The sequence below is a fragment of the Neolamprologus brichardi genome, chromosome 17 (genome assembly GCF_056152115.1).
Source record: "Neolamprologus brichardi isolate AB-2024 chromosome 17, ASM5615211v1, whole genome shotgun sequence".
In the NCBI taxonomy this organism is placed as follows: Eukaryota; Metazoa; Chordata; class Actinopteri; order Cichliformes; family Cichlidae; genus Neolamprologus; species Neolamprologus brichardi.
The window spans coordinates 19,074,231-19,101,669 of NC_142120.1; the positions used below are offsets into that span (position 1 = coordinate 19,074,231).

A 27,439-nucleotide genomic window follows, 5' to 3' on the forward strand; every position below is an offset into this window, starting at 1 on the left:
TCCGAAGATGGGAAGGTCGCAAATCTAGTCTGCTGATAATAAGTAATTAAAACAATATCAGGGATAAATAAGCAAATGTCTCTTCTCCTCCACCTTAGGTGTTTTATTTATGTGGCAGATCTCCAGCCAATCATATGGGAGATGTCGTTTCAGGCCACTGTATTCAAATGCGGTGGAGAACATGGAACACAAACCACAAAAGTGCTCCTTTGTATTTAATTAAAAATTTGGATTAATTAAAAATTAATTATAAATTTATGAGAACATATCAGTTTCTTGGAAGATATAATTACACAATACAATTAGTAATTACAATTAGTAATCTATGTATATTTATGAGTATAATACCCTTTTTTTCTAAGTAAATAATACAAAAAAAAATACTGAGTACTCCTTTAAAGCAGGATTTCACAAACTTGGTTAGTCAGTAGAAATCTGTGGGCAGTCAACTATCTGCTCATTTTTTCTATGACCTCTCAAAACACATCCCTGATGAGTTGCTATTTTCAAGTCATGACTAATTTAATAAGGATAAACCAGGCTATTCTCGTGGACTGGTGGCTTGCCGATCACAAATCAATAGCCAATGAGATTGCATTTTAGCCAGATGGGACCTTTTGCTGGTCCACAAGAGTGGACACTACGACAATGCTCAGCTCAGGGCTTTACTTCAGGACTTCACATCAGATGGTCACATCCATCTTTTATAGATCTTTTATATGCCATCTATGCGTTGCATCAAGTACTGCTCCAACGCCAAAGGACAGTTTGTCCGTATCTGAAGCCAACAGCTTCTGACAAAAACGGCACTTTTTAACGCTCTGCTATGAGAATGCGTAGGATACCCATACAGAAAACACAAACACTTAACTGTATGTACACTTCTACCCACACAGAGGCACATAGTCTATCAGTGGTTGAGGACCGTCCCACCTATTTAATGGCAGAACAAGTGATGCATGTGCAACATTACACAAGCAAACACGTATTTCGTGCACCATTTGAAGACAAAGACTCGCCTTGCCAGACTTACACAGTCAATTGTTCGAAACTGCATGATTTGCAGCTATTTTCTCCCATTCCCTTTTCTTTTTCCTTTGATGAATTCATCAAGTGTGAGAGCAAACAATAGAGACAGCAGCCACAAACGGGCAGACAATAGCGTTGCCATATTAACAGCCATCAACCAGAGTGGGGGTTGATGACACTCCTGATGAGACATGGAGAGTGGGAGGAAAGTAAAGAGAGAGGCAGTGAGGACGGCAGGAAGGGAGAGGTGGCGTTTCCATCCGACTGGAAAGCAAATTTTGAAGAGAAGTTTCAAAGTGTCACTTGAAACAAGATCGGAATCAAGAGGGATGAAGTGTGAATAAAGCCAGTAAACACTTTCCTGCAAGAAAAATGAAGTCAAGGAGTTTTCATTTCTGGGCCAGCTGATGCTTGCTATAGATGTCTTGAAATGCGGTGATATATTACAAAGTAAAGCCCTGTATTACATTTAAAACCTTCTCATTTGGCTTGTCGGATGCTTTGAGAAGGAAACATATTTGACCTAATAGCAGGGAAAATAACAGTGTTATTTATACGGAAATCATAAGAATAAGATCTGACCTCTTGGTTTTGGTGTGTGGAGCTTATTATTTTCAATACTTCCCGTGCTTCATGTTGCCACAGTGACGTCACCCGTTTAAGTCTTTACTCACCAAAATTAGTTTTGCATTTTTGGAGCGATTAATGTACAGCGAGCAATATTGTTAGTGTAATAAGGCTTTCAAAAGTGTTGCAAACATGAACACATACAAGAGATCCAGTTCACTGACTATGAAATAGCTGATTTGATGCCGAGCAAACAGCTAGCAGCCATAGTCAAATCGTCCATGCGCAAAATAATGAAGATGTTAAGCCTTGATGTAATTTAAACTGTCAACTTATATAAATATTTAATTTTTTTTTTTACTGTCTGGCTCTAAAAATGTTTATTTTTTTTCTTTAAAGTCACATTTTATTATTGAAGATGATGAGGATTGACTCATTTTTACAGGCAGCTGCAAGTGCCTCTTTGTGGAACTACATGTTTGTGGTAGAAAGAAATGCAGATCAGTGCATGAACGTGTGCATTTTGTAAACATATTCAGTCGGTCGAAATTATATAAAACTTTGCACTTTATGCAAATGCACGTGGGTAGACTCACATGAGACCCATGTCCCCAAATAGTCCTGAGAGTTCCTGCTTATACGCTGCAAGGGAAATTTAGAGTGCAAATCAGTGTTGAGTAGAGATGCTCACCTCGTGTTCACTCCTGTTTTTATATGGGTGATTTTCATGTTGCAATTTTTAGAACAGATTTTTTTTTGAATAATAGTTAAGTAGGAATTAGTGATTTAAGCTCCGAAGGCTATTAACTACCAGGTAAATGTGGTAATTGTGCACTACTAATTTTCTGCATACTGAAAACTTTGTAGTGTTTGGCTGCGTAATGATCACCTGGTTAATTATTATTGAAAATCTAAATAATAAAATCTAAATTTGTCATAGGAAATTACAGTAACTGGCTGTCCAACCTGTAGTATTCTGTAAATTTTAATCAGAAATTTTAAACTTTATGACATATATTTATATATATATATGTATATATAATATAAATAATTAATTTCCTCTTTCTTGTGTTTTAATGACCTTGAGGCTGATTTCAAATTTTATTCTCTTTAACTCACATTATTCATATAATTGTATTGAAACATTTGTTCCTCCGATGAATGTAAAAAATGTGGGGCGATTAAAAGCTAAGACCTCCTGTTGAGTGTATACTTTTAAAAGATGTGATGTCATCCACCTTTTCTGCAGCTACACCCTCCACCTGTTTTTAGTTCTTCTCTCTCTGATTTTCCTCGTTTTTGGCTTCCTCTCATTCTGACTGAGTCATACGAGCTTATGAAAGCCTGGAGACAGCGTTCTGCCAAATCAACGCATTTCTGCACACCAACACACTTGTCATGTGCTTTGCATTTGTGTGTCCTTAGCCTTGAAATGACTCCTTTTCTCCCCACTAGCCTCTCCTCGCTCTCCTTGTTCCCTCTGATATCTCTGAGGGGTGGACGGGGGCCACAGTTCCCCCTCATGTCCTTCAGCTCCTTCACATCTCCTTCTCCATCTTCACTACCCTTGAAATGAGTTGTTTTTGCGGCTGATGAGTCAAAAGTATCGCTCAACGGGAGAAAGCAAAGCCACCTAGCATGCCTTTCATTTTTTTCTACTCAACATGACAATCTCTGTCCATATGCCTCATTTTTATTTATTTATTTTTTAACAGTCTCCTTTTTTGTGGAGTGCATTAAGAGGAAATGTAGCGTTTGATTGGGCTCTTACTGGCCTTGTTATTCGCAGGCTCTGAGCGCTGTTGTTGTTTTCTCATAGTTAAGTAAGCCGCCTGGCCTCATCTGCACCCGCTCAGCCAGAAGGACCTGCGATTGCACCCTCGCCAGTTTCCCTGTTGAAATTTCGCCAATGTCAGGAAAACTGTGGCCCCTCGCTTCCCTCAATGTGTTTATTTTAAATTAGCAATGGTGTTGTTTGTAAAGGATCTTCGCCATTTGGGGCAAATGAGCCCACTCCGGTGCCCCAGCGGTGACCCAGAGGCACTTTTTCAATTCTTTGTAAAATACCAGTTTGGATTTAAATGAGTTTGTTAGACCCACCGAGACGTAAGAGAAGTTTCGCTGCTCACCACTTTAACTCCCAGCTTTTCTGCTTCCTTCTTTTTTCGATTTTCTTTGCACCCTCATTAGATGACATCTCCGCAACCGCTAGTTTGAAAAAGAACATCAACAACAACAAAAAGGGGAAAACAGGATGACATAATTGACAGCAAAAATTTGGAAAAGAGCTTGATAACTTGTTAATTAAATGCTCAACTCATAAATTTATGGAGGATGCATGGGTCTGAAAGTGAATAAAAACAAAAGTGTGCCTCGTCAAATTAAGATTAGTCTGTTCAGATATGAATAAGAAAGAAAGAAACAGTGCTTAGCAAGTTAATTAGACCACAACCATTTAAGGTTTATGACACACATTTATTATGTTTTTTATGTTTCTGTAATGCTTGATGATATTATTAATGCTAAAATATCTTTTTTCTGCTATCCGTAAATTCTCAAACTAACTGTTTAACAAAAAGCTGAAAAAAATAGTGAAGGATATTCTTATTTTTGATTAAGATGCCAAATTAAAATTATTTATTTGTGTTCCTGAACAGAAAATTACTTTCGGTATTTGAATATTGTGCTGATTTAAAGTCCAGTGTGCCGACTCCAATTTGGTTATAAAAACATGAGTTCGGTTTTCTGTTTCCTTAACAAATAACAATATAATGTTTTGGTTTTAAACAAGTTTTGAGCAGGTTTCTAAAATGTGTTTTTTTTATGAAGTTATTAAGCACTGGAGGCTTTATTGTGAAACCTTCAACAGGTTCTCTGGTTAGATGTTTAAGTTAAAACGCCTTTAATAGTCTTTAGGTGGTCAAAAAGTGACCATCGTCACAGGGATGCAGTAAAATAATTTATTAGTTCCTGCTTTATTTTCTTTAACCGTTTATGTGCCTTCATTAAAGCTTTAGAGGAGTCAAATTCAAGTACCCATTGATTTCCCTGGGGTTTTTTTCACTTTAGTCTGTTTTCCATATAAAAGGTTTGCAAAGTTGCGCTGTCCCACAAGAAATACTGCTGCTTAACTGCCTGATTTTCCTTGCTAATATCCCACACTTGTCTTTTGGCATCAAAAAATAACGGGAAAATAAAAGGATACAGGTACCAGAGTATGTACTACATAATTACTTTTAATGAAATACTCATTCCATAGTGCTTTGTAATTCCCAGATTCCACAGCAAATGATTTCCAACCTTATCAAATTGACTTATCTTCATTAGCATAGTTTTGAAATATAATAAATTATTATAATTTAAAGTGTAGCTTGGTTATCGATTATGATACAGTGCTTCATTCCTGATCTCAGTCACTGTTTCGGGTTATCTGAGGGTTCGCGCTCAGTGATGTGACGTGCTCGGGTTTAAATGTTACCATGGTAACACCAATCTCCACCAATCAGGGATGTTGGTTTTTAAATATAGGATTGTTGGTTAGACAGTATAAAAGATGGACACAGCAAGTCAGACATCCACTGGTTTCTGAAGTCTAGTTTTTGGAGCCTCTAGATGAGCATTTCCACCGCATGATTGCAAAGGAAACTGGTGTGAAGACGAGGGGCGGGTCTGGCTGTGAAACTGACTAATGACCAGTCAATCACAAGTTGTTAGCCAATGAGTGCAGTTTCATACCACGGATTTACAAAATACACCCAAAATGAGTGACTGAGGCTGTATCCCAATTCAGGGTCTGCACGCTTGAAGTACGCGCACTACGCGTACTACGGACGGTGCGTACTATAAGTACGAGAATTGCGGAAGTGAGAGGCTTGTGAAATGGGATGGTCTAGCCTCCGTCGCGCTGTTCAGGTTGCCTAGCAACCACGATACTAACCGCGAGAAACGTTACATACAGCTTTGTTTGACGGAAATGAAGGAGAAAAAATGTTTTGTTGGTCATTCATTTTTGTTATGACATCACTTTGATTAGTTGAGTATCTGAGGCCGAGACCACAGGACTGTAAAACATGATTGTTGGGCTTCATTTCTGTACTGAACAGATATATATATATATATATATATATATATATATATATATATGTATATATATATATATATATATATGGCTTTACAACTAAGTTAACGCTGAAAGTACAAACATCACTATTGTCACACAACTTTGCCACATGTGGCCAACAGCAATGTTTTTCTTCATTATTGAACATTCGCACATAAATAAGTGTTGCATATTCAGTACTTACTTTTGACAGTTCACTCTTCGGCCGCTCCCTTCTGCCGTATTTTGCAGCAAAATTATCCACACCCACCGCCGCGCTATGAATTGTGGGATATATGGGACCACGAAGCGTGCACCGGACCACGCTTGATATTTGGGGAAATCGACGACGCGTTTGAAGTATGCGTTTGAAGTACACTTTGAATTGGGACAGCCATCGTCGCGTGGCGGTGACATAATCACACTTAAAATGCTTACTTCAAGCGTGCAGACCCTGAATTGGGACACAGCTTGAGCTCATAAACTCAAGACAGGAAGTTGCATTCTCCTACAGGAAGTTTCTTTGTAATCACAGCCATCGCCATCTGGTGGCCTTCAGATAAAATGTAGGTTTAAGGCACTTCAATATCAGCTTCATTTTTCCAACGCACCAACTACATACATAAGCCATAACCAGCGTCACCTGATACATGTCATACCAGCTGACATAGAGGGAAAAAATGTGATTTCTAGTTTACCTCCGAAATCGAATTATGACTGCTTAAATGAGCATGACAACTTAAATCTGAAGTTACAGAAATATTTCTTTCTTCTCATTTTACCAGCTGGTTTATTCTAAGAAATTACTTCAAGATGGCAGTCAGACTTGGGCAAACATTGGATCAGGACAGCTATGAATAAATTAATGATTAATTACAGGATGTTGAAGATAAAACCCAAGACTTAATGCGCGCTTGGAGCTCTGGCTAAAATGCAGTTTTCCACATCAAACCAGCAAGTGGATATCTGTGGATCAGTGTAATCCCCCTCCCCCCCCCCATCTTATTATTGTCATCATCTGGCATCACATGACGGTCCTAAGTGCTGTATGAGAGGCTGCTTCAGCCCGACGAAAATAAAATTCCTTGAGCAAACACCATTCAGTCGTTTTCAGAGCACTTTTTGGCATTAAAGTAAAAGATATCATTTCAGCTTCCAAAAACACATATTGGTAATAATTTAAACGATCTCTTTAATCCCGTTTAGGTTATTCAGAAGCCAAAATGTAATCAATCACAGAAAAATGATTTGAGAGGCAGCTTGGTTTGGTCCCAGAGCATTCAATTGTGTCACTTTTGTGCGTCATGCAGAATCCATTTTGCCGTTTGACCCAGGTGCTTGCATTTAGGCTGTGTGTGTGAGTGTGTGTGCGTGTGTGCTTATGCTGACTAGGATGGTCTGGGGAATATCGTGGCGCTACTGTTGGTTTAATGTGTTTGGAGTTAATAACCAGATGAGTGGATGAGCCGGGGAGGAAGGGAGAGAGTGAGAAATGGAGCAATTTGGCATTTTGTGCTGAAAGAGAGAGAGAGATGGAGGCAGAGATAAAGAGAGAATGAGACAAAGAGAGCCAGAGGGGTAAACAGAAAATGGTCCTTTTGCTAAAACGCAACCTTAAGCGCCATGACGGGTTTGTTGCAGCGTGTGAGTGTCTGTGTTTTGGCTGGGGATGCGCTTTGTCATTTATCTTAATGATACAAGTGAGACACAAGCACACGCGCACACATGAACATCATGCATGCACAGAATAAGTTTAATGTCTTCATTAAGTGGCTGATCTGCGCAAAAGTCTCTGTGCACAACACGGCCTGGAAATACTTTGGAATGATCAAAATAACGTATAAGGCACAAGGGATTTGAGTCGTGGCAAACTGAATGCAGACGAGTCTAAGTTTTAACAGGCCTGAAATTATTATTGGATAAAGCGATGTTGTCTGTCAGACCTGCGAATGCCAGGGAAGGGGAAAAAATGAAGCATGAGTGATTTTTTTCTCCTTTAAAATTCTGATTCAGCTCTCAAAAAGCAAGAGTCACAGCTTTATTATATGACTAGTGGATTATTAAAAAGACTATAATCACTCAGCCTTCGCCAAAACCAATAACCAGTGACATGTTCATTTTAATCGGTGTCTGTTTTCTAATCTGTGTTGCTGATAGTTGCTGCGAGCAAGTGATTCCACCTGTAGCTGAAAAGACAAATTAAAAAAATGGGGGCGGGGGGAGTGTCAACATCAATCCCCGAAAACGTGAGCGAGGGATGACGAGGCTGACACTAAAAAGGTGCCGAAACGTGAAAATCGACACCGAGCCGTGATAAATGTTTGATCTGGACGTCTGAAGCCGCTTAAACGTCATTTGTTATGAACCCGTGTGTCATATTGAAAAATGAAGAAAGAAAAAAGAAACGCCTCTGGAAATCATTTCCAGCCCAGAGATAAACACGTGTAGCAGATTACAGCGTTTGATTTTCGATCACTGCTCAGATCATCTTCCTCATTGCCTGGGCTGCTCTGATGCCGTGTCCAGGGACCCGCACACCCGTCCAATGGCAGACATTCGCTTTGCAAGCCGACTGTATCCTCGGCTATGGCAACGTGCAGAGCTGAACGCTCCGCCGTCCAAGACAATTATCTGCTCTAATGGATTCAGTTGAGACAGGGCCGACCTGAGACGGAGGACTGATTTATTTCATTCTTTCCTAAAGCAGAGCGGCCAATTAAATCGCCTTAACTAGACGTTAGCTTTTTTAGCCAGCTACCCGGGCCCAATTAGGGAGCAGCTGCAGGTGGATTTTAATGGGAGATTTTATGTGTGTGTGTGTGTGTGTGTGTGTGTGTGTGTGTGTGTGTGTGGGTGGGTGTGTGTGGGTGGGTGTGTATATGTATTCTCCGCTCCTCTCTGTGTTTATACTTTTGCATGCCTCAGCGACAGAGAGAGTTACTTGGTTATAAGCAAACTTGCAGAGCTGGATTTTTTTTTCCCTCCCTCTCCGAGCACTTTGAGGTCGGCCAGAAAGTGGCTTTGATTTCCTGAAAGTGCTCTTGTTGTTTTTACAGCCAGTAAGGGAGGGAGCCAGCGAGGGGGAGGATTGACATTGGTGCTTTTCCACCAAAGTAACTAGTGGATCGTATAGATTTGTGAAGTGCTGTGAGCTGGACCGATTCCTACGTTAACAGGATTAGAACATCAGCCAAATGCCCGTCAGAGATGCGGCATTGTTTGAAGCCATCCACTCATCCTCTCCCTGTTTTTCCATCTGACAATCTGTTCTTATTGCGCTGTCAAATTCAGAATGTGTTCTCTGTCATATTCCCCCCATCCCTGCTGTCACTCAGCGGCTCTTTGACACACATAAATTATACACATTAAGGGGCATTTTTACAGCTGCACAGAGAGAGCAACGAGGGAACGGCAAGGAGGGGGGCGGGAGAGGAAGAAATGGAGCGAGGTGGAGTATGTATTCCATGCCACCCAGAGGCCTGTGTGAGCAGTAATTGCAGTAAAGTATAGTTAATGTGGGTCAGCGGTTGAGTGGAACCCCAGGGGTCAAAAGGAAAGTAGAGGGGAAGGGGAATAATATGGGGGGGGGGATTCGTGTGGGTCACTGTAAGAACCCTGCCTCGGGTGGAAGGGCTCTGGGTGAAGCTCTGCGATACATCCCACACCTGTCTCTTTTTCCCCTTTTAATAAAGCATACTTTCATTCTGCTGGACTGCAGGGCTTTGCCTCAGTTATTTTCACCCTACCCTACTGCCGGCCTTTTCCCCACTCTTTCTCCAGTCTGAGGTAATTCAAGCCCACACATTTGTGTGCTGAATAGAGCAGCTGGTGCCAACCTGGAGGTTTGGACCAACAAGATACGTCTTTAACCTTAACCCATGGGATTAAGCAAGCAAATTGGAGGTAAAAACATAACCTGTTCATATTCTAAAGAACTGACCTGTAATTATTTTAAATAAAATTACAGGTCAGGCAATTGGACAAATATATCAGCTCTTTGCAATTGATGGTGTCCATCAAACTTTGGCTTTTTGGAGCTAAAAAAGATATATATTCTATTTTTATTTCCTAATTTAGTTTTCTGTCTCCTCGAGAATTCAACTCTGTAAAATAGTTGACCTGCAAAGTTAAACTGAATAATAATAAGAATAATAATAACTAGCATTGGGATTTGGATGAAATCATGCACATTTCACTAATTTCCATCTTTAAGGAAACTGTCCAGTTTGTAATACTCAGTCAATTTTATGCTGTTTGTGCCACAAAACAAGGTCACGTCTGTATTGTTAATAATTTGGACCCCACACAGCATTCTGATAGCTGTTTACAGTTTATTTGTGAAACACACAATGCACTTCAGATCAGCACAAATATTCCAGCGTACTCAGCTTTCCAGGTGGCCTCATACACACACCTCCTCTTCTGGTCTCTGACCTCCACCTGTGCCTCCAACCTCCTTGGCACTGCCCCTTGAGCTCACCCCTCCCCTGCAACTGAGCCAGGGACCAAACCTCTGCCTCAAGGCTGTCTTAAAAATATTTTAAAAAATCATTTTTAAAATATTGAACATAGAGATTTGAGTAAATTTTAAAATAAATGGCTAATATAAAGTTGTACATATAAAACCCGTGCCATGCTTTTGTGAGCATGTCTGGAGTCACTGCTGTTGTTATGCTAACTACCTTCAACGACGTGAAACTCATGAATCTGCTCTTTCTTCCAGTCCATGTTTCCATCGTTACCGGTGCACAGCTTGAAATTAAAGTGCTGTGAAATCGTATTGTTCTTTTTGATGGACTGGACTGAACCTGGACTGTGTTAAAGTTCAGAGTTGCACAAAGGCAGCGATACACAGGAAGATTCTCGTATGAGTAATTCTGTAGAGTTAGCATCTATCTGAATTTAACAAGCTGTCCCTGAGCTTACACTAGCAAAGCAAGCTAACTCGTCCCCACGACCACATGTGACCGTACACTTTGAAATTCTTGTTTGAAGCCCATATGAATAGCCATGGGGGAAGACTTGTGAAAATACAGTTTAAAGACCAAACTTTATTTGGAGTCTGTGCCAGGCTAATTCTGGCCCCCGAGCCTTATGTTTGACACCCCACTAATAGAAGTTATAAAGTGGCGTAACTGCACACATCTTTACACTGAAATTGGACTACAGTCAGTTTCTGTCCCTACAGATACAGTCTCCACAAATGTACCCCCAAGGGCTAATTATTGGATTTAAAGGTGATTACTTATAAGTGCCTGTTCTGAGTAGTAAAAGGTGGATATTAGGACCATTTATTATAAATTCTGTGGTTGAGCGTGAGGAGACAGTCTGTTATACAAAAAGACTTTAAGGGTTTCCTCATATATTTAAGTTAAATTAAAAGGTATTTAATACCCGCTGACAAGTTTACTTTGTATCTGTCTTGTACAGGTGGAACAGTGGTCGCCTCACCTCACAAAGGTGCTCGGTTTAAACCTGCCCAGGGCGCTTGTCCTCCTTGTGTGTTTGGGTTTTCTTCAGGTGCTCCCACAGTTCAAAGACACACTCTAACTTCTAAATATGACAATGATTAAGGTAAAAAATTGTCACTGGACACTAATGACAGTGCCAGTAACTCAGCAGGTGCCACAACAATGACAAGCTAAAGGTCTAAACCTAAGGGTGTAATAAGGTGCTTTATTTTCTGTGAGTGTGTATAAATATAACAATTTCCATCAGCTCGAGATAAAAAATAGTCTAGAAACAGTCCAACATGGCCACTGGGAAACAGCGCTGAAACCCAGACTAATGAAAGTCATTTAAGTAGATTAGTTGGCGCTCAGGCTAAGGTGACCCTCCCAACTACTGCGCGGCATGGAGGGGAGACTGAGATGTTCCCATTCAAATGAAGAGTTACAGAAAAAGAAGAAAACATTATGAAATTAATTTGCAAAAGAAAGTAAAATTAAAGGTCAGGTTGTCACCTCTAAAGCGGGTTTAATTTTCAGACTCTAAGAACACGGCCTCGTGTGTTCCTGATTTTTAGAGAAAGCCGTTGGAAGACATAAGTGAGAGAGAAAAAACCTCCTCAACTTGCCGATTCAGCCCCCCCCCCCCCCCTTCAGCTCCTCTGCAGCTCTGCTGTCTCGAGCTGAGAAGTTGGGGTCGACCTGTTGTTGGAGGGGGTAGATGTGTTGACAGAGGCAGGGGGCCGTGGGTCTTCGCTCAGTCAAAGGCCCCCTTCAGCAGCCATGAAGCATTTATGAACAGGCATCTCCCTCCTCTGCTCTCTATTCAACTCACAACGGCTGTTTCTCTCCCCTCTTCTTCTTCTCTTTTTTTTTTTCTTTTGACTTGCAAACGCTCTGCCCTCCTTTCCCATGTCCCATCTGGCTGTCTTGCTCTTTCTGTTACGTGCACACGTACACTCCAGCGTCTAATAGATTCCTTCCTGCCGCTCCAGATTTGTGTGTGCACGTCTCTGGTGTGTGGTTTTAAGTGTCCCTTTTCGACAACACAAGCAAAGTGTGTCTCCTTGCTCAGAGCCCTCTCGGCCTTCAGGTAAATGTTTGTTCTGCAGAAAAAAAGACACGTGCACACAAATTGATGGAAAGAGCTTATTCGTGCTGGGCCCCAGCACCTGCTTGTGGTTGTAGTACAGGTATGCTTATGTGTAAATAAAAAGCAAACGTGCAGACCTACACCTAAAATATGCACACTCAGTGGCTTTCTGCAGGATTTTGTGTGTGTGTGTGTGTGTGTGTGTGTGTGTGTGTGTGTGTGTGTGTGTGTGAGGTCCACTCCTCTGCTCTTTGATCCTCATCTTGACAGCCCACCACCTGGGACGCTCCGCCACATGCCGCATGCCTCCAAGGCCCTGGCTACGCCGTGGGAATGACAACACACCGTGGCTAACACAGCGCTAACAGCCAACCCTCCCCTGCACATTATATGCCGTCAGAATCACTAATGCTAACACCAAAAGCTAACCCTCCCATATACAGATATGTAGAAAATGCCACTGGAATCAGAATTCACATCCAGCCGCTAACCCTCCAACATTGTTATTGGAATTGCTAATCGCACACAGGGGGGCAAAGCTTGAACACAGGTGCAATTGGAATTATAATGTACAAAACTGAGGCAATACTAAAAAGCTCGCCTTTGAATACACATAATCTCTACTTTTTACCCTGCATGCAGGAAATATACAGTTTAAAATTATGTGCCTCTTGCAAAAACAATGAAGCTAGTGAGAACACTTGTACATCAGATAATTTACTGTGTTTTTCCGGGTCAGTCTATGAGACTGATTGGATTCACCTCGGTGGTGAGGAGAGGTAGGTCAAGATGAGTCGCTGGTGTCATCCATGGACAAGCAGGCATGGTGGGGAGAGGCTGGCAGGGGGGACAGGGAAGGGGTCAAACTGGCACCACAGATTGGTGGAAAACAGTACACATAAGTAGCTTTGAGACCCTTACAGTATACCTCTAAAGTGCATCTGCACAGGCCTTTTCAATTGAGTGTTTAGATTATTCATTGAAAGTTTTAACTCTTTTGGCCCATCTTTCTCCCCTAAACCCTAACCGGTGGTGGCAGATGACTGCCCCTCACTGAGTGTGGTTCTGCCGGAGGTTTCTTCCTGTTAAAAGGGAGTTTTTCCTTCCCACTGTCATCAAGTGCTCGTTCATTGGGGTTTTCTCCCTATTATTGGAGGGTCTTTACCTTTGAATATAAAGCACCTTTAGCAAGCTGTGATTTGGTGCTATGTAAATAAAAATGAATTGAACAGATCACCGTCATGTTCCCAAGGTTTGCTTCACCTTTTAGAGCAGGGGTTGGGGAACTCCAGGCCTCAAGGGCTGGTGTCCTGCAGGTTTTAAATGTGTCCCTGATCCAACACAGCTGATTTAAATGCTAAATTACCTCCTAAACATGTCTTGAAGTTCTCCAGAGGCCTGGTAATGAACTAATCATTTAATTCAGGTGTGCTGACCCAGGGTGATATCTAAAACCTGCAGGACACTGACCCTTGAGGCCTGGAATTCCCCCACCCCTGTTTTAGAGGGTATGGTGGTGCATGGCTCATATATTATGTGGGTGTTGGAGTTGTATGCAGTCGTTTCATTGCTCAGTAAAAACTTGTACATCTATTAAAAGCATTTCCATTTCAAGGATTTTTATTTTATTTGGTTTCCCACTGTTGGTGGAGTTTCATTATTTGATCGTCTCTTCTTATTAGGACTCTAATTTCAATAGTTCTTTGGACCATTCTTCACCATGGCTAATTTTAATTCATAGGCACACTCCACTGCTAATATTTGTTTAGTTTTACTCTTTTTCTTCTCTCGCTAATGGTGCTTTTTCATGTTGGCTTAACTACAACTACAACTTCAACCTAATTTAGGATTTTCAGTGCTTCTCCATCATCCTTATCCTCACTGGGTCTAATTTTTATTGTGGAAACGCGGCACAAAGATGAAGCCGAACTGATGGAGATCAGCGATATGTGGAAGCCAGCACTTTTACCACAGAGTTTGGTGTGTATTTGCCATCTTTTTGGTGACCCACATGGAATACATTGAATACATTTTTACCCAGTGATATTCTGTCAGTCATGATTATTACCCCCGCTTATCTCCCTGTCTTTAACCAGTAGAAGCTGGTGTGAAACTCTTGGTGGCAAATTGATACTGATAGCTGAAGCGGGGGGGCTTAGGGTTTAGTGAAGTGACACCTCTTTCACACTGGGGGTCATAGAGGGAAAACGCTAAGCTGAGAGTTATCCCTGCTAATACACAGGCACTGCACCATCTGAATCACAACACCAATCACGTTGCTGACGCTAGGCTAAGGGCCAACTATTCAACAGCCCTGGCACCCAGAGGACACCGCAGGAATTCAGATCCATTACACTCCCAGCCTCATCAAAGGGACTTTGGGATTTGGATGCTAAACCTGCTCCAGATGCTCACTGTTGGATTTCACTAAGATGCACTGCAGGGCAAGTGTCATCAGGGCTGATGTCTGCAGCACAGGCAACAAAACCTCAACCAATCCACCGTATTCACACTGAATTGATTTGTGCCATAAAGACAATGGGGGAGACACCGAAGCAGATGTAAACAATGTACCGCTCTGCTCATCTCTGGACAAATAAATACACAACAAAATGACCAGATGAGCAGAGCTGGAGGCAGCAGGTCCAAGCATATGAACATATGAACCTGGACTAACATGCTGAAGCCATAGCAGTGCCTCACCTGTGGCTGCCTCATGCTAATGTGCAGTTTACTGATCCTCTTCACCAAGTAAGCAGCTGTAGGTGAGCAGAGGTTTAATGCAAGTCAATCCACAGTTTGGGATTTTATCCTGCGGTAGCTCCCTTTAATGTATCCATCCATTTGCTTCCGCTTATCCTTTTCAGGGTCGCGGGGGGTGCTGGAGCCTATCCCAGCTGTCATAGGGCGAGAGGCCGGGTACACCCTGGACTGGTCGCCAGGCTAACACACAGAGACAGACAACCATTCGCACTCACATTCACTCCTGCATTCACACCTATGGGCAATTTAAATTGATCAATTAACCTATCCCCACAAACTTGGTCAGCCATTCTACCGTCGTCTCCACTATCTTTCCCCAGGTTCAGTTTATGGACATGGGTATAGGTTTTATTTGAGAATCGGGAAGAAATCTCAAATATAAGTCCAATTTTGAGCACCAAACTCTTTGTTTTCTGCATTCTGGAGAATGTTTTTATGCAGTTTCTACCTTTTTACATTAATTTACGGTAAAAAAAAAAAAAAAAAAAAAAGGATGAACAAGTAGTAAAATTTGTTGCATGTGGCATCTTTAAACTGTATCTACAAAAACATGGTTTATGCTCTCCCCAGAATGGTGCTAGTTTCTACTTCAAACACTGGATTTATTCGAGCCCGCCGTGGGTTGCCTTGATAAATGTTCTCCCCGTTACATCTCGTTTGGAAATTTCCCCATAGCTGTTCGACAGTCGTGTCATGAGGACGTAAACGCAGACACAAAATCCTCACCGTGAGCGATTTGTCCAAACCTTGTGTTTGACATAAACAGCTGCTTGCTGTGTGTACGAGGAAAATAGAAGAGTCACACCTCGGTCTCTGCCCTACATTTTCCTCCCGCTGGCTTATTTTTGCCTGACTGTGCAGGTTTGTGTGCTGACTGAAAATGGCCCATGACTGCGGTGTTTCAGCCCTACTCTCGTTTCCCTCCCTGCTTTCTTCACTGCAATTGTGTATACATTTACATTTGAGTCCAGTTGTGGTACTGTGTGAGAGCGTGAGCATGCAAGCACCTTGTAAAGTTTAATTTGTAGGTCTAAAGACCTAAACGTAGCTTAAATTTTGATTTAAAGTGATTTTTAGTATCCTGATCAGTGAATTGCATTGACACTTCAAACTGAATCATGCCAAGGTTTCAGTCGCTGATTTCTTTATTTTACTTTTTGTCAGATTTACTGTTTTTTCCACTGATTTTAGATGGCTTCGTTACTTTCTGATGAATCGTTTAAATATGATCATTTAAAAACTGCTGTAACATGTGTGTCACCTGAATGTTTTCATTTCCAGCCTACATTTGTCAGAAATGTCGAGATGCAAATAAAGGGAGCATAAATAAATGAGTCAGCGCTTTCTTTGGTGAATGAACGATAAAGCAGCTGTTCACAGATCACTCGGGGATTAATGAAGAGACAACCTTGCTTCTCCACGTTCCTGTCTTCGTTTCCTTGTTGTTCGCATGTGAGTGTGTGTGTGTGTGTGTGTGTGTGAGTGTGTGCTCATGCATCACTTTGTGTGCACGGTTCCTCCAGGCTCAAGTCATCAGCGTTGAAACAAACTAAAAAAAAAGCGTTCTCTTCCTCTCCGTTAGGATGTTTTCTCCTTAACATTCACTCAGCGTCTCCCAGTGTCGACAGGTGATGCCAGGCAGATGAAGAGAGAAAATGCTCTTTGTTGCTCCTTATGCTCATCTCTCTCTCTCTCTTTCTCCCCAGGCTGCTGTTTTGTCACGTTTTACACAAGGAAAGCTGCCCTTGAAGCTCAGAATGCACTGCATAACATAAAGACCTTAACAGGGGTGAGTGTGTGTCCTCATTCTCCTCTGTCTACTTTCTCCTCTAATCACACACTTACAGCAGTACCTCGAGGCAGCCCCGCCCGACCCCGCCCTACACCGACCTGTGTTGTGTGTGTGTGGGTGGGTATGAATACGCAAGTAACTGCCTCAGTGTGTTGCGCTGCTGCTACAGAGCATTTGTGAGTGACCGAGAGTGCGAGCAGGTGACTGTCAAGGTTAGTTCAAAAGTTTGGAGGGAGTCTATGTCCACTGGTTCTTTCCAAGCTTAAGTGTGAATGTCATAAAAGTCAAAAACCATTATTGCCACCATAACAGCCACCGGGTCACCAGGGGACTGTCTGGAGTTAGAAAAGTTTCTAGGAAAATAGAAAATGATCCATTTCAGACATTCGTTCAGTTTTTGTTGTTAAAAAGATTTTGGATGGTCCAAAAAAGGAAAAATTTCTAATGAAAGTAGGTGGACTTCAGCCTAAAACCCAAGCTCTACCTTTATCCTAGAAGGTTAGTCAGTGCAGCCTACCTAATAGAAGAACCACAGACCATCTTTTGATATGTACACAGATAGAGGCAAATAAGATCCCAGTGTTGCACCATCACTCAGCCACAGACCGCAGAGCTGCATGTAAAAACCTCAGTATTTATCCTGTCGGCTCTGGGTGCAGACAGTAGTCCCGTGAGTTCACAGCAATCGAATGGACATAAGGTTTCCCGCCTCCTGCGCACTATCCTGAAATCACCTTTAAATAAACCAGATTGACTATTTCCAATATGGAGAACCTGTCAGAAGCAGACTGTGTGCCACATAGGAAACAGTGCAGCTGAGGACAGTGTCCCAACCTGAGTCTCCTGATGCTGTCTAGAATTAATTTGTGAAAAATGCTCGAGTCGTAGTACTACATGCTTCATGTGTCACTCCCACACAGTCTCGTGTTGATCTTTGGTGGCTTCTTCCACCTGTTACTGGTGCTGCTACCACCTACGATTAGACAGTGTGCTTCTACATGAAAAGTCCACAATAAGAGACCGGAGAGGTAGTGGAAGCACATATATATACTATCATTCCCTCAGCACTTCCCATGTACATATAGAAAATCTAGAAAATGTCTTTGTCCTGTATTTCACTGTATATAGTAACCATTTGTACATCATACAAATGACTCTTTTATTTTACTTGAATCATCATTTTTAGCAGTTTTGGCTTTTTTTTTTCTTATTTTTTGGTTTTATTTTCAAACATAACTCAAATGGACTTTTTCTACCTGAGCCTTGTGCTGCTGTAACAAGTGAATTTCCCCAGTGTGGGATTAATAATAATAATCCATACCCATCTATGTAATTCTCGACCATGACAAGAAAGTTAAAGACTCTTCTTTTAGACAGTTTTTAAGAGTTGCCTTTTACTTTTGTTTGTAATTTCTCTTTACACACTTTGCACATTGTGAAAAAGCGACACAAAATTCAGAGGCTTCTAGTTTCGAACTTGTTGTGTAACGCGTATGTAGACAACAAAGACCACATCTGACCATCTATGAGCTCACTCATTGCCAAATGCAGTGATCTGATTGGTCACATGTGTTTATTTCGATCCGTTCAAAAAGAAATAATAATAATAAATTCATCCTGTGATATTACATGGTTGATGTGAACGGCTGCGTTAAGAATTGGTGACTTTTAAAAATATTTTTACTGCACAAAATATTGATATAAATTTTTCACATGCTAACTTAACACATTTAACACTGTGCACTTCTGCACACAAGATGCATCCCATGTAATGTGGGTTTGCTCTCTGTTTGTCACTGATTAGAATGGCTGTAACAGACTAATGAACCTGCTAGTGAGTTGGTGAGAGTGGGGCACCAACTGCTGATAACATATCAATGCGCTGACAACATCGAAATTGAGTGCCAGCAGGTGAGGAGACGTTTCCACTGAAATACAGAGATTACAACTAGTTATTGCCAGTGATTTATAATTTATCGGCTTTTAGTGTAATGATATCATCTGCTGTTGTTTCGCAAAAATGTGTTGTCCAAATTTATTCTAAGCAAATGTTCACCAAAAGCTGACAATCACCCACTCGTCCCCACTTTATATTTTCATTACTGGCTTCGGCAGACTGCAGGAGTTTGTGTTGTGTTTCCCTTTGCTTCTAGCCTGCACGCTCATCCTTGTGCAAAGATGATTAGAGAACAATCATCAAAACACGCTGCCACTAGCAGTCGAAAACACTTGCATGTTTATCTGCTTGCTGGCATCTGTTCCTGCTTTTCTGGACACCCGTGCATATGCCTGACTATAAAGGAGTGTGCTGGTGCTCCATTTTCCAATATTGTTCCCTCTTGTGGCCCAGGAGAGCAATAGAGGAAGTGGGCTGAAGCTTGCTCGCACTCTCACACTTTTAGCCCTGGGTGGATATTTAGAGGCCCCCAGATCCCTTCTGCTCAGGTTATTGGCTGCTTCCCCACCCCTCTCCTCGTCTGTGCCAGCTAACTGGAATCTCATCAGTTGAGCGCCTGCACGCTCTTACTTCTGTCGGTTGGATCTGTGGATAGCCCCCCTGGGCAGGACAGGGTGGATACTACGAATCCCACAAGAGCCGTACGTGGGATTTATGCTCCCGCTCGCGATTCAGAGTCAATCTTGTTGTTTTGCACAGAGTCACCGTGTTAATTGCTCGTGGAATAAGTATGTTAAATTTCGGCTGTTTCTCTGCACCGTGAGAGCTTGTCACTTATCCCTGGTTGGAGGTGTGAAACAGCCCAGGGGAGGACACATACTGCAGCAGTTTCAGGATTATAGGAACATGAAATTGCCTTCTTCTACACCATAACACCGTCCCTCCCTCTGTTCTGTCTGGTCATCCCTCTTCCTCACTTTCTTCTCTCTCCTGCAGCATTCGTTTGGGCCTTTTTGATGTCAGGTAGCAGTAAATTTGGGTCTGTATTTGGTCTCTGAAGCAGAGGAAACAACACATTATCAGAGCGTCTTTAAAACGTCAGTACAAAACATTACACCTAAACTTGAAAATGCATTTATTAACATTTAAATATGTCTATCTGGAAATTATGATGCCTCTGGTAGGTAATATCTGTCATATGAAAGCCGAGCAAGAATATAGTAAAACATTTCTTTATATTTAATTCTCTAAGCCTAAATGAATCGCATTTAGTTTAAATTAGGGTTAGGGTTGATATTTCCAATCAGGAGTGTATTTGCTCGTCTCTATCAGCCCTCTATCACTTACAGATAACATTTCTTTAGAGATGTTGTTCATGGCAAGATTTTCTAACTGCTGCAGCCCAGAGGGAGCGATCAGCAGGAGGAGATTTTTAGGTTGTTGGTTTTTTTGTGATAGTTAATTTCTCTTTGATTTAATGAGCGGTAGTTTTCTGAAACAGCTGAGTTCTTTGGCTCAATGAAAAGTTGGAACAGAGCAGAGTCATGAAATAAATAATAAATAAAGGAATAAAAATTAGTTTTAAGATGTGTTTTCAAAAACTGTAATACCATGGACAGGGAGGTGGGAAAAAGCTCAGTTGCCCCTGGTTTTCAGTCCGGTTGTTTGGACTACCAGGAGCAGCTGGTCTATGGACCTCAGCAACCTTGAGGGAACATGGGGGGAGGCCAGGATGCGTAATGTTCTCGCAATGGCGAGTACCAGTTAAAAGACAAATCCCAGAATTTTGGACTAACTGCAGGCAAAAAAGGGAAACTTTACTAAGGCCAACACAGTGTGCATTACAATAGTCCAGACACATTGTGATAAAAGCATGAATGAGACATTCAAACCTTTTAAAAGATAAAGCTGATTTGATGGTGGATAAAAGCCTCAAGTGGTAAAAACTAGTGTTAATAACAGAATTCAGCTGCTTATTTAGTATAAAAATCATGCTCCAGTGAACCCAATGACCCCAGTGTTACTTACTCTAGACTCACTTTAAAAATCAGATGTGGTGGTTAAAAATGTAACCTATATTTTAAGCAGTAATACATAACAAATAAGCCATATTTTATTGGTTACATATTAAGGAGGGAAATCCCACTCTGCATATAGGTTTGGGTTTCTTATTTACCACTTCATTCTTTTTGCATCCAGAGGATTCACCTACTGCTGGCCTTTAGAAAGAATAAAGGTTTAATGCACTTATGCCCTGGCTTAGCTTTTCAAACCTGCAGGCTACATTCATCTTTTATATACAGTCTGTCTATAGTCCATCTGTGTTCTCTAGCAGTCGTTCAAGATAAAAACAAGCAGGCTCTGAACATTCCTCAGTACTTCTGCTGGCTGGCAACTACGTGACTGAAAGTATGAAATAAAATTTAAAATTAAATATTTTTTACATCAACCTTGTAGAGGATTAAAGTAGTTTTTCTAACCCCAAATTGTGTCTTTTAAGCTCTTCATGGACCCAGCTTTGGGTTAGGGCAGCCTATTTGTAGCCTCACAGGCAAGCCCCAGGACAAAACAACTCCACTGAGCCACCCACTACTGCTTTTAGGGGTTGTAGCTTTTTGCCAAGTGCTGTAACAGAGCTAAAAGTTGTTTCTTTGAAACAAGAATCTGCGGAGCCCAGCGGTGAGATTTGAAAGGTTGCTTATAAGTGCTGGAAGTAAAGGAAAGTTTATTGTCTCGTTTGTTCATGAAAAGCTTCTGGGAGCAACAAATATTAAAAATGTTAACCCATTTAAAAAAAAAAAAAGCAGGTGACACATATGCAATTAAACCCGCATCATATTCATCATGTCAGAGGTGGACAACAACAGCTTATGCGATTGTCCTGTATTGATGGACGGATATGATTTTAGATTTAATATACAGGGAAGAGGACCGAGCACACACTTACAAAACACTAAATCAATAGCAGCATAATGACGGAGCATTGAGTGGTTTATGCTGGATTTTTTTAAACTGGCTTCAACTCAGCTCAAAATGAAAAAAAAAGGGCCAAAAAAATAAAATAAACTGAGAGGAAGGATCCAGTGGGAGGCAGAAATAAACAGATGATGAGGATGGCGGATTAATTGCTGAATGAGGCATGTCAAGACAAAAGGAGAGCAGACAGAGAGAGGGGGAAATTGAGCGGGAGGTTAGCAAAGGTGATGGGCAGATGGACAGGAAAAAGGTGGAGTAGAGCACTCCAGCACGCTCGAGGGCAAAGCAATAAACGGGGCGCAGTTAAAAACCAATACCTGCTTATTAACTTCCCCACTCTCCTGGCTTGTAAAAAGCCAGCAGAACAATGTTTGTATTGGCACTCATCCCCTCCCTCGCTCTATCTCTCCTTCCAAACCCAAGGCCCTAACAGGCAGAGATGCAATCAGAGTGGAAAGCTGGACGGGGGCCAGACTGGAGAAAAGGGCACCGGTATTGGCAGCCATGTTGGTTTAGGGCAAAAAAAACAGTTGAATGGCTGCCATTTTTTGAGAAAAGGGATAAGTGAAGGGGGTCTGTGGTTTTATGTGATGAATCTCTCCCTGCTCGGTTCTCACAGAGGTGATGGCGATGGCGAGAGCAAAGCGGCGAGGGGTAGGCTTCCTCGCCAGGTGGAAACAAAACAAGAGAGAAAGAAAAATGACAGCGCTGCTTGTTGCTTCTCTCCCGGCCCCATCTCCATCACTCCTCTGATGTCTCTCCTGAAGATTTGTCAGCGATCCGTCAGCGCACTCGTACCAAATGTATGCATATGTGATTGTATGCATGCAGAATGTGTATATTCATGTCAGCTCCAGACATGCCTGTCATATTTCAGCGATGAAGTAATGTTTCTAGAGAAGATACAGGTCACAACACGAACGGAGTGTCAGAACAATTTTTCTTTTCAGTTTTCACCTCAGTTGTATCAAAGCAAGGTTATCATTTACTTTTTCTTTTGGTTGATTGCTTCCGTTTTGTTTAGTTCCAAGAAGATAGTGGTCAGCAAACAAGATTATATTTATGAGTGTAGCTCAGCTTGCAAGGTAAAGTGTCATTGCTGTTGATGCTGAATGATAAGGATTTCACTTTTCAATCACTTCTTATGCCGCCTATGCAGAGAAATTTGGGTTATTTTTACACTTCAGATTTTGAAATTGTGAAACTGCTCAAATATACGCTGCTAGTGTGTATGCATTAGAGGCTGTGGTTTGTCGATTCTTACATCTTTTGAGCCAGGCTAGCTTTTCACCCTGTTTCTAGCCTGTATGCTAAGCTAAACAAAGTGGAAGCGAGCTAATGTTTCTTATTTAGCTCTAAACTCAGTGTAATAAATAAATATAGCCCCACGCTAAGGGTTTAAAGCCTTGACTTTTCATTATGGATGTCTCCAATTTGGATTATTGGAACCAGTAGTGACCATATGTGACAAATAATGGTGGTTAGTATGGTTGCATTGCAAAAATACCAGCTAATTGATGCTCAAATTAGAATTTTGCTTACGAAAAACTAGAGTGTAGGTGTCTTGAATGGTTCGCTAATACATCAGACCTCACTATAAGCCATATTGTGTGTCAGATTAAAAAGCCCTGAAAGAAAGCAACCTTATAAGTTTCAGTCATTATTCAGACACACAGAGGCTTGTTGAGCACCAATGGTGTCATATTTAGATGCAGTGGCATCATTTACTGCCATAATTTTTTAACGTGAAGGGTTAAGGTTTTGAAAAGGGAGCATGTCAGCTGAGCTGATGGCTCAGCTGATAATCACCTTCACAACAAGTTGGCAAATCATATAAAAGTCACTCTGTTTCACCTGCTATAGCGTGCCTACAGCTGTTGCTGCCTCTGCAAGCTGCTTTGCAACCCATCCCCAGCCCAGTTTTTCCTTTTAAGTGCGTTTCTGACTAAACATTAAATCTGCTGTAATTGTGCTTACTTTGTTCTTAATGAGGGGATCTTACACGTGATGGAAATATTTGCAGACTTGCTGAAGCTAGAAAATCTTACTTACTTGCTCGATTGAAATCTGTTTATACAGCTTAAAGATTCAGATCTGTCCTAGATGATGCAGTTCATATGGTTACTTTGAAATTGATCTTCAAAAATGAATAAATTCTGGAGATGTGACACTTGCTGTGTGGCGCAGGTAGAGGGCTTTTCTACACCCAGTTGTTTCATTACAACCCTCGGGCTGTTGTTTTGTGTGTGGACATCCATCCTCACACCCGTCATCTTTCAAACAATGGAATTTGTGACCGTTCATGAATCCAACCATTCATGCTTTCACAGTCAATAAAACTGCGTTCAGTTTGACTATTCAACCTCAGTAATAGCAGTGTCGCTAGGCAGCACGGCACATAAATCAGCAGGTGGATTAATCTATAAAAAAGTAAAGAGAAAAATAAAAAACAAAAAATAATGAGTTGTCTGCATGGCACACACACGTAGAGCCTTTTCGGCGAGGACAGATAGGCACGACTGTTTCTCTAAAACAACAGCTTTCACTAGAGTTGTTTCTAATGACGCGCTAATGAAGCTCGGGGGGGGGTGGAGACAAAGTGTGTGCGTCTGTCTGCGTGTGCATGTGTTGCCTGGAGAGCCATGTGTTCATCTCTCCAACTCTAATAGCACTGGAGAGGGCTAAATATGCTTTTTCTTCTCTCTCGCGCACACACAGACACACACAGAAAACCCTACCATAACCCATCTATCGTCGAAAAACATGCCCTGTACCCCTGGAGCGATGTAAAGCCATAAGACCCAACCCCTGCTGCATGGACTGATCCACACCCCTGCATGACTCTTGAGCACACACACAAGCTCTACACTTTCATGTGCTCGCAAGCATATGCCCCAGCACAGCCTGAGTTCATTGCATTATTTTTTTTCTCCCCCTTTCACCTTTTTGTAATGCCCCCTTCCTGGTCCTCTCCATGCTAACACGACGGCGAGACGCGTACACGAACAACAACAACACATGGCGAGTTAAAGCCTGTCAGCCTGCCTGTCAGACAAGGTTGTTTTAGATTTTCCACTAAATTGAACTCTTTCATTAGTGGCTGACAGATGTCTAAATGCCCAGTGTCTCCCCCCTCCTATTTCCACCCTTGACGCCCGCCGAGTGGGCCCCAGGGCTGCTGCTCCCCATCTGAAGTTGGGGTTGGAGGAAAGAGGGTGGAGGGAGGACGGAGAGATGGAAGGAGGGGAGGGATGGTAGCTAATCTAGGACGTGTCCTCTGGAGCGCCCTCCAGCTCGGAGAAGTTCAGTCTTTTTATCCTCGGTTTTCTTTTCTCACTCCCTCCACCTCTTGCCCTCTCTCCATCCATCCCTCACTCACTTTCTGTCTTTCTTTTGTCCTGTTGAGTCTCTCACTCCATCTCTGTCCCTCTCCATCGCTCCTTTTTCTTTGTGAAAAAGGATGAAAAAGCCCTTTGATTCACAGTTTCTCTCAAGGATATTTCTTTCTGACAGTAAGACGGAAGGGAGGGGAGGGAGGCAAGTGAGAGGAAGGTTGATTAGGGTGTTGGCTAGGATGGTGTGGAGGGCGTTGGGGTGGGGGGTGGGCATCAGACGCGATCAGTCAAGCCCAGTCCTCCATGTGGGCGGATCAGAGCGTTTGTTGAGCACCAAGCTTGATAAGAAATGTGGGGCTCATTAAAAGCTACCATCGTACTGAGACCACACACACATGCAGGTCCCCACTTCCCTTACCTTTCCGCTGGTGAGATAATTAGTGATGCTCCACTGCCAGAGCACAAGCACAAGGTTGTGTGTGTTCGCACATCAAAGGCCCCTCATCAAAGTAAGTGTGATCTGGAGCAAGGTTAAGGTTTAAAAGCAGCAATTTACAGTCCAGAGACAAAAGTCATTTAATCGGTCATTTATTATTATTTCAAGTTGGCGGACAAAGCTGCAGACAGAACCGCCGACTGTAAGTGATAATGTGCACTATCAGTTTGAATGATGTGAATGAAAGAATCATATTCTTTCATGCACAAGGCCTGGCGGTCTTGAGATTCTCACTGTTCCCGTCTTTGAAGGGAATTCGTGAGCTCGCTTTGAAACAATCGAAGATTCTGGTTGCTTTCTCGCTGCAGGCGTAAGTGTTTACTGCGGCTCATTTTTTCCTCACGACAGTTGAATTTAAATGTAAAATAAAGTGCTGTGCAAAAGTCTTGAGCCACCCCGCATATCTTTTAAATCTTGCATCCAAGGAGCAAGTGGTCCTGAGTAATAATTATCTAGGCTTTCTGAATGTGTTTCAAAGTTTGTCTTTGGACTCATTGAATCCTCGTACTCGACCTTTGTCAGAGGAATGGTGGCTTTTTATGTTTAAGTCACTTAATACTGACTCCTGAATCATTTAAGCATAAAAAGGAGTCTACCTCGAGGGAAGAACCAGTATTGTGTCTACATACAACTTTCTTTAGATGAATCTATGAAAAATGCTTAAACAGTTTCACAGGAATCGCTTGTTGGTTGCCCCAAAAGTGATTCCTAAACATCTACTAGCCGAAGAAAGATTGTTGCCATGGTGTGTTTCCTTTCACATTTTGAGGAAACTTAAAATAAACAAAGAACAGATCATCAGTATCTAAAAGTCACGTCCTTAAGAAACTGTAAAAAAAATCCAACAAAGACCTGACACAGGACGGGCGAGAAGCATCTGGACCCTCCATCCATCCATCATTTATCCGTTTACTGTTCACTGAAGCCTCATCAAAAATGGGCTCAGTCAACAAGCCATTCTTAAGGAGGGGAAACTTGGAGAAAAGGGCGAGGTATAACAAATTACACAAGAACTGGACTGAAAATCAGTGGCAACAGGTCTGATGGAGCGATGAATGCAAATTTGAAATTTTTGCTTCAAATCATCATCATCAAGCTTTCCGAAGAGAGTTCAGACTTCTGCACAAATCTGTAAATACATTTAAAAATCTTTAGGATTTGGAAATGCTTTTGAGTGTGACCATTCTTTTCCATTATGGTTCTTGTCTTTTAACAGTAAGTCCGGCTTTGTGGATGTCTTTCTACACATTTAAAACAGCAGAAACAGTATTTATGCTCTAGTAATATATTAATTTCATGTTAATATGACGTAGAAGCATGCAAATGAAGGACTACCAAAACAGTGAATTCATTTTAAGTTCAGATCAGATTGCAGTGGCCGTCTCAGCACACTATATTGTTGGATAAAGACCCTACAACAGCATAGACAGATAGAAACCCAATGAGCCAATGTGGGGATTAAAAAAAAACATCTCTTTTAACAGAAGGAGACCTCTGGCAGAACCAGGCTCAGGGAGGGCCGCCATCTGCTATGACCGGGGGGTGAAGGGAAAGAAAAGAGAAAAGAAGAGCACAAGACAACAAATACTAAACAGGACAGAGACAGATTTTAGGAAGTCCTAATAGTGTAGACTATGTTTTAAATAACAACTTTTGTATTTGGTCAATCTTACTCCCAGTTAGAAATGAATGATTGGCCCATATCTGCAATGCTCTCTTGGCCACATTTGGCCTTTGGTGACAGGGCTGACTTGGAGTGAGCCTAGCATCCTCAGCTAAGCCACAAGTCCAAGTTCTATCAGCTGAATGTCTGATGCATTGTGACATTTTGTCCACATCTGACCCAATCAACATTTGCGAGCTCTGTAACTGAGCAACTGCTAAAAGTGGCCCAGTCAGAACCAAATGGTTCTGCTGTCAGGGCTGGGTATGACACTGTGTTTAT

General features: G+C 41.8%; 1 protein-coding gene across 23 annotated transcripts in view; it reads left to right on the forward strand.

Moving 5' to 3' along the window:
* celf2 (cugbp, Elav-like family member 2) overlaps positions 1-27,439 on the forward strand; it is a 239,241-nt gene that overhangs the window by 140,813 nt on the left and 70,989 nt on the right. For all 23 annotated transcript variants that reach the window (XM_035907267.2, XM_035907270.2, XM_035907281.2 and 20 more), the window contains one exon: positions 16,705-16,787. In XM_035907267.2, the coding sequence (XP_035763160.1) occupies positions 16,705-16,787 (83 nt within the window). The remainder of the gene's footprint in view (positions 1-16,704; positions 16,788-27,439) is intronic.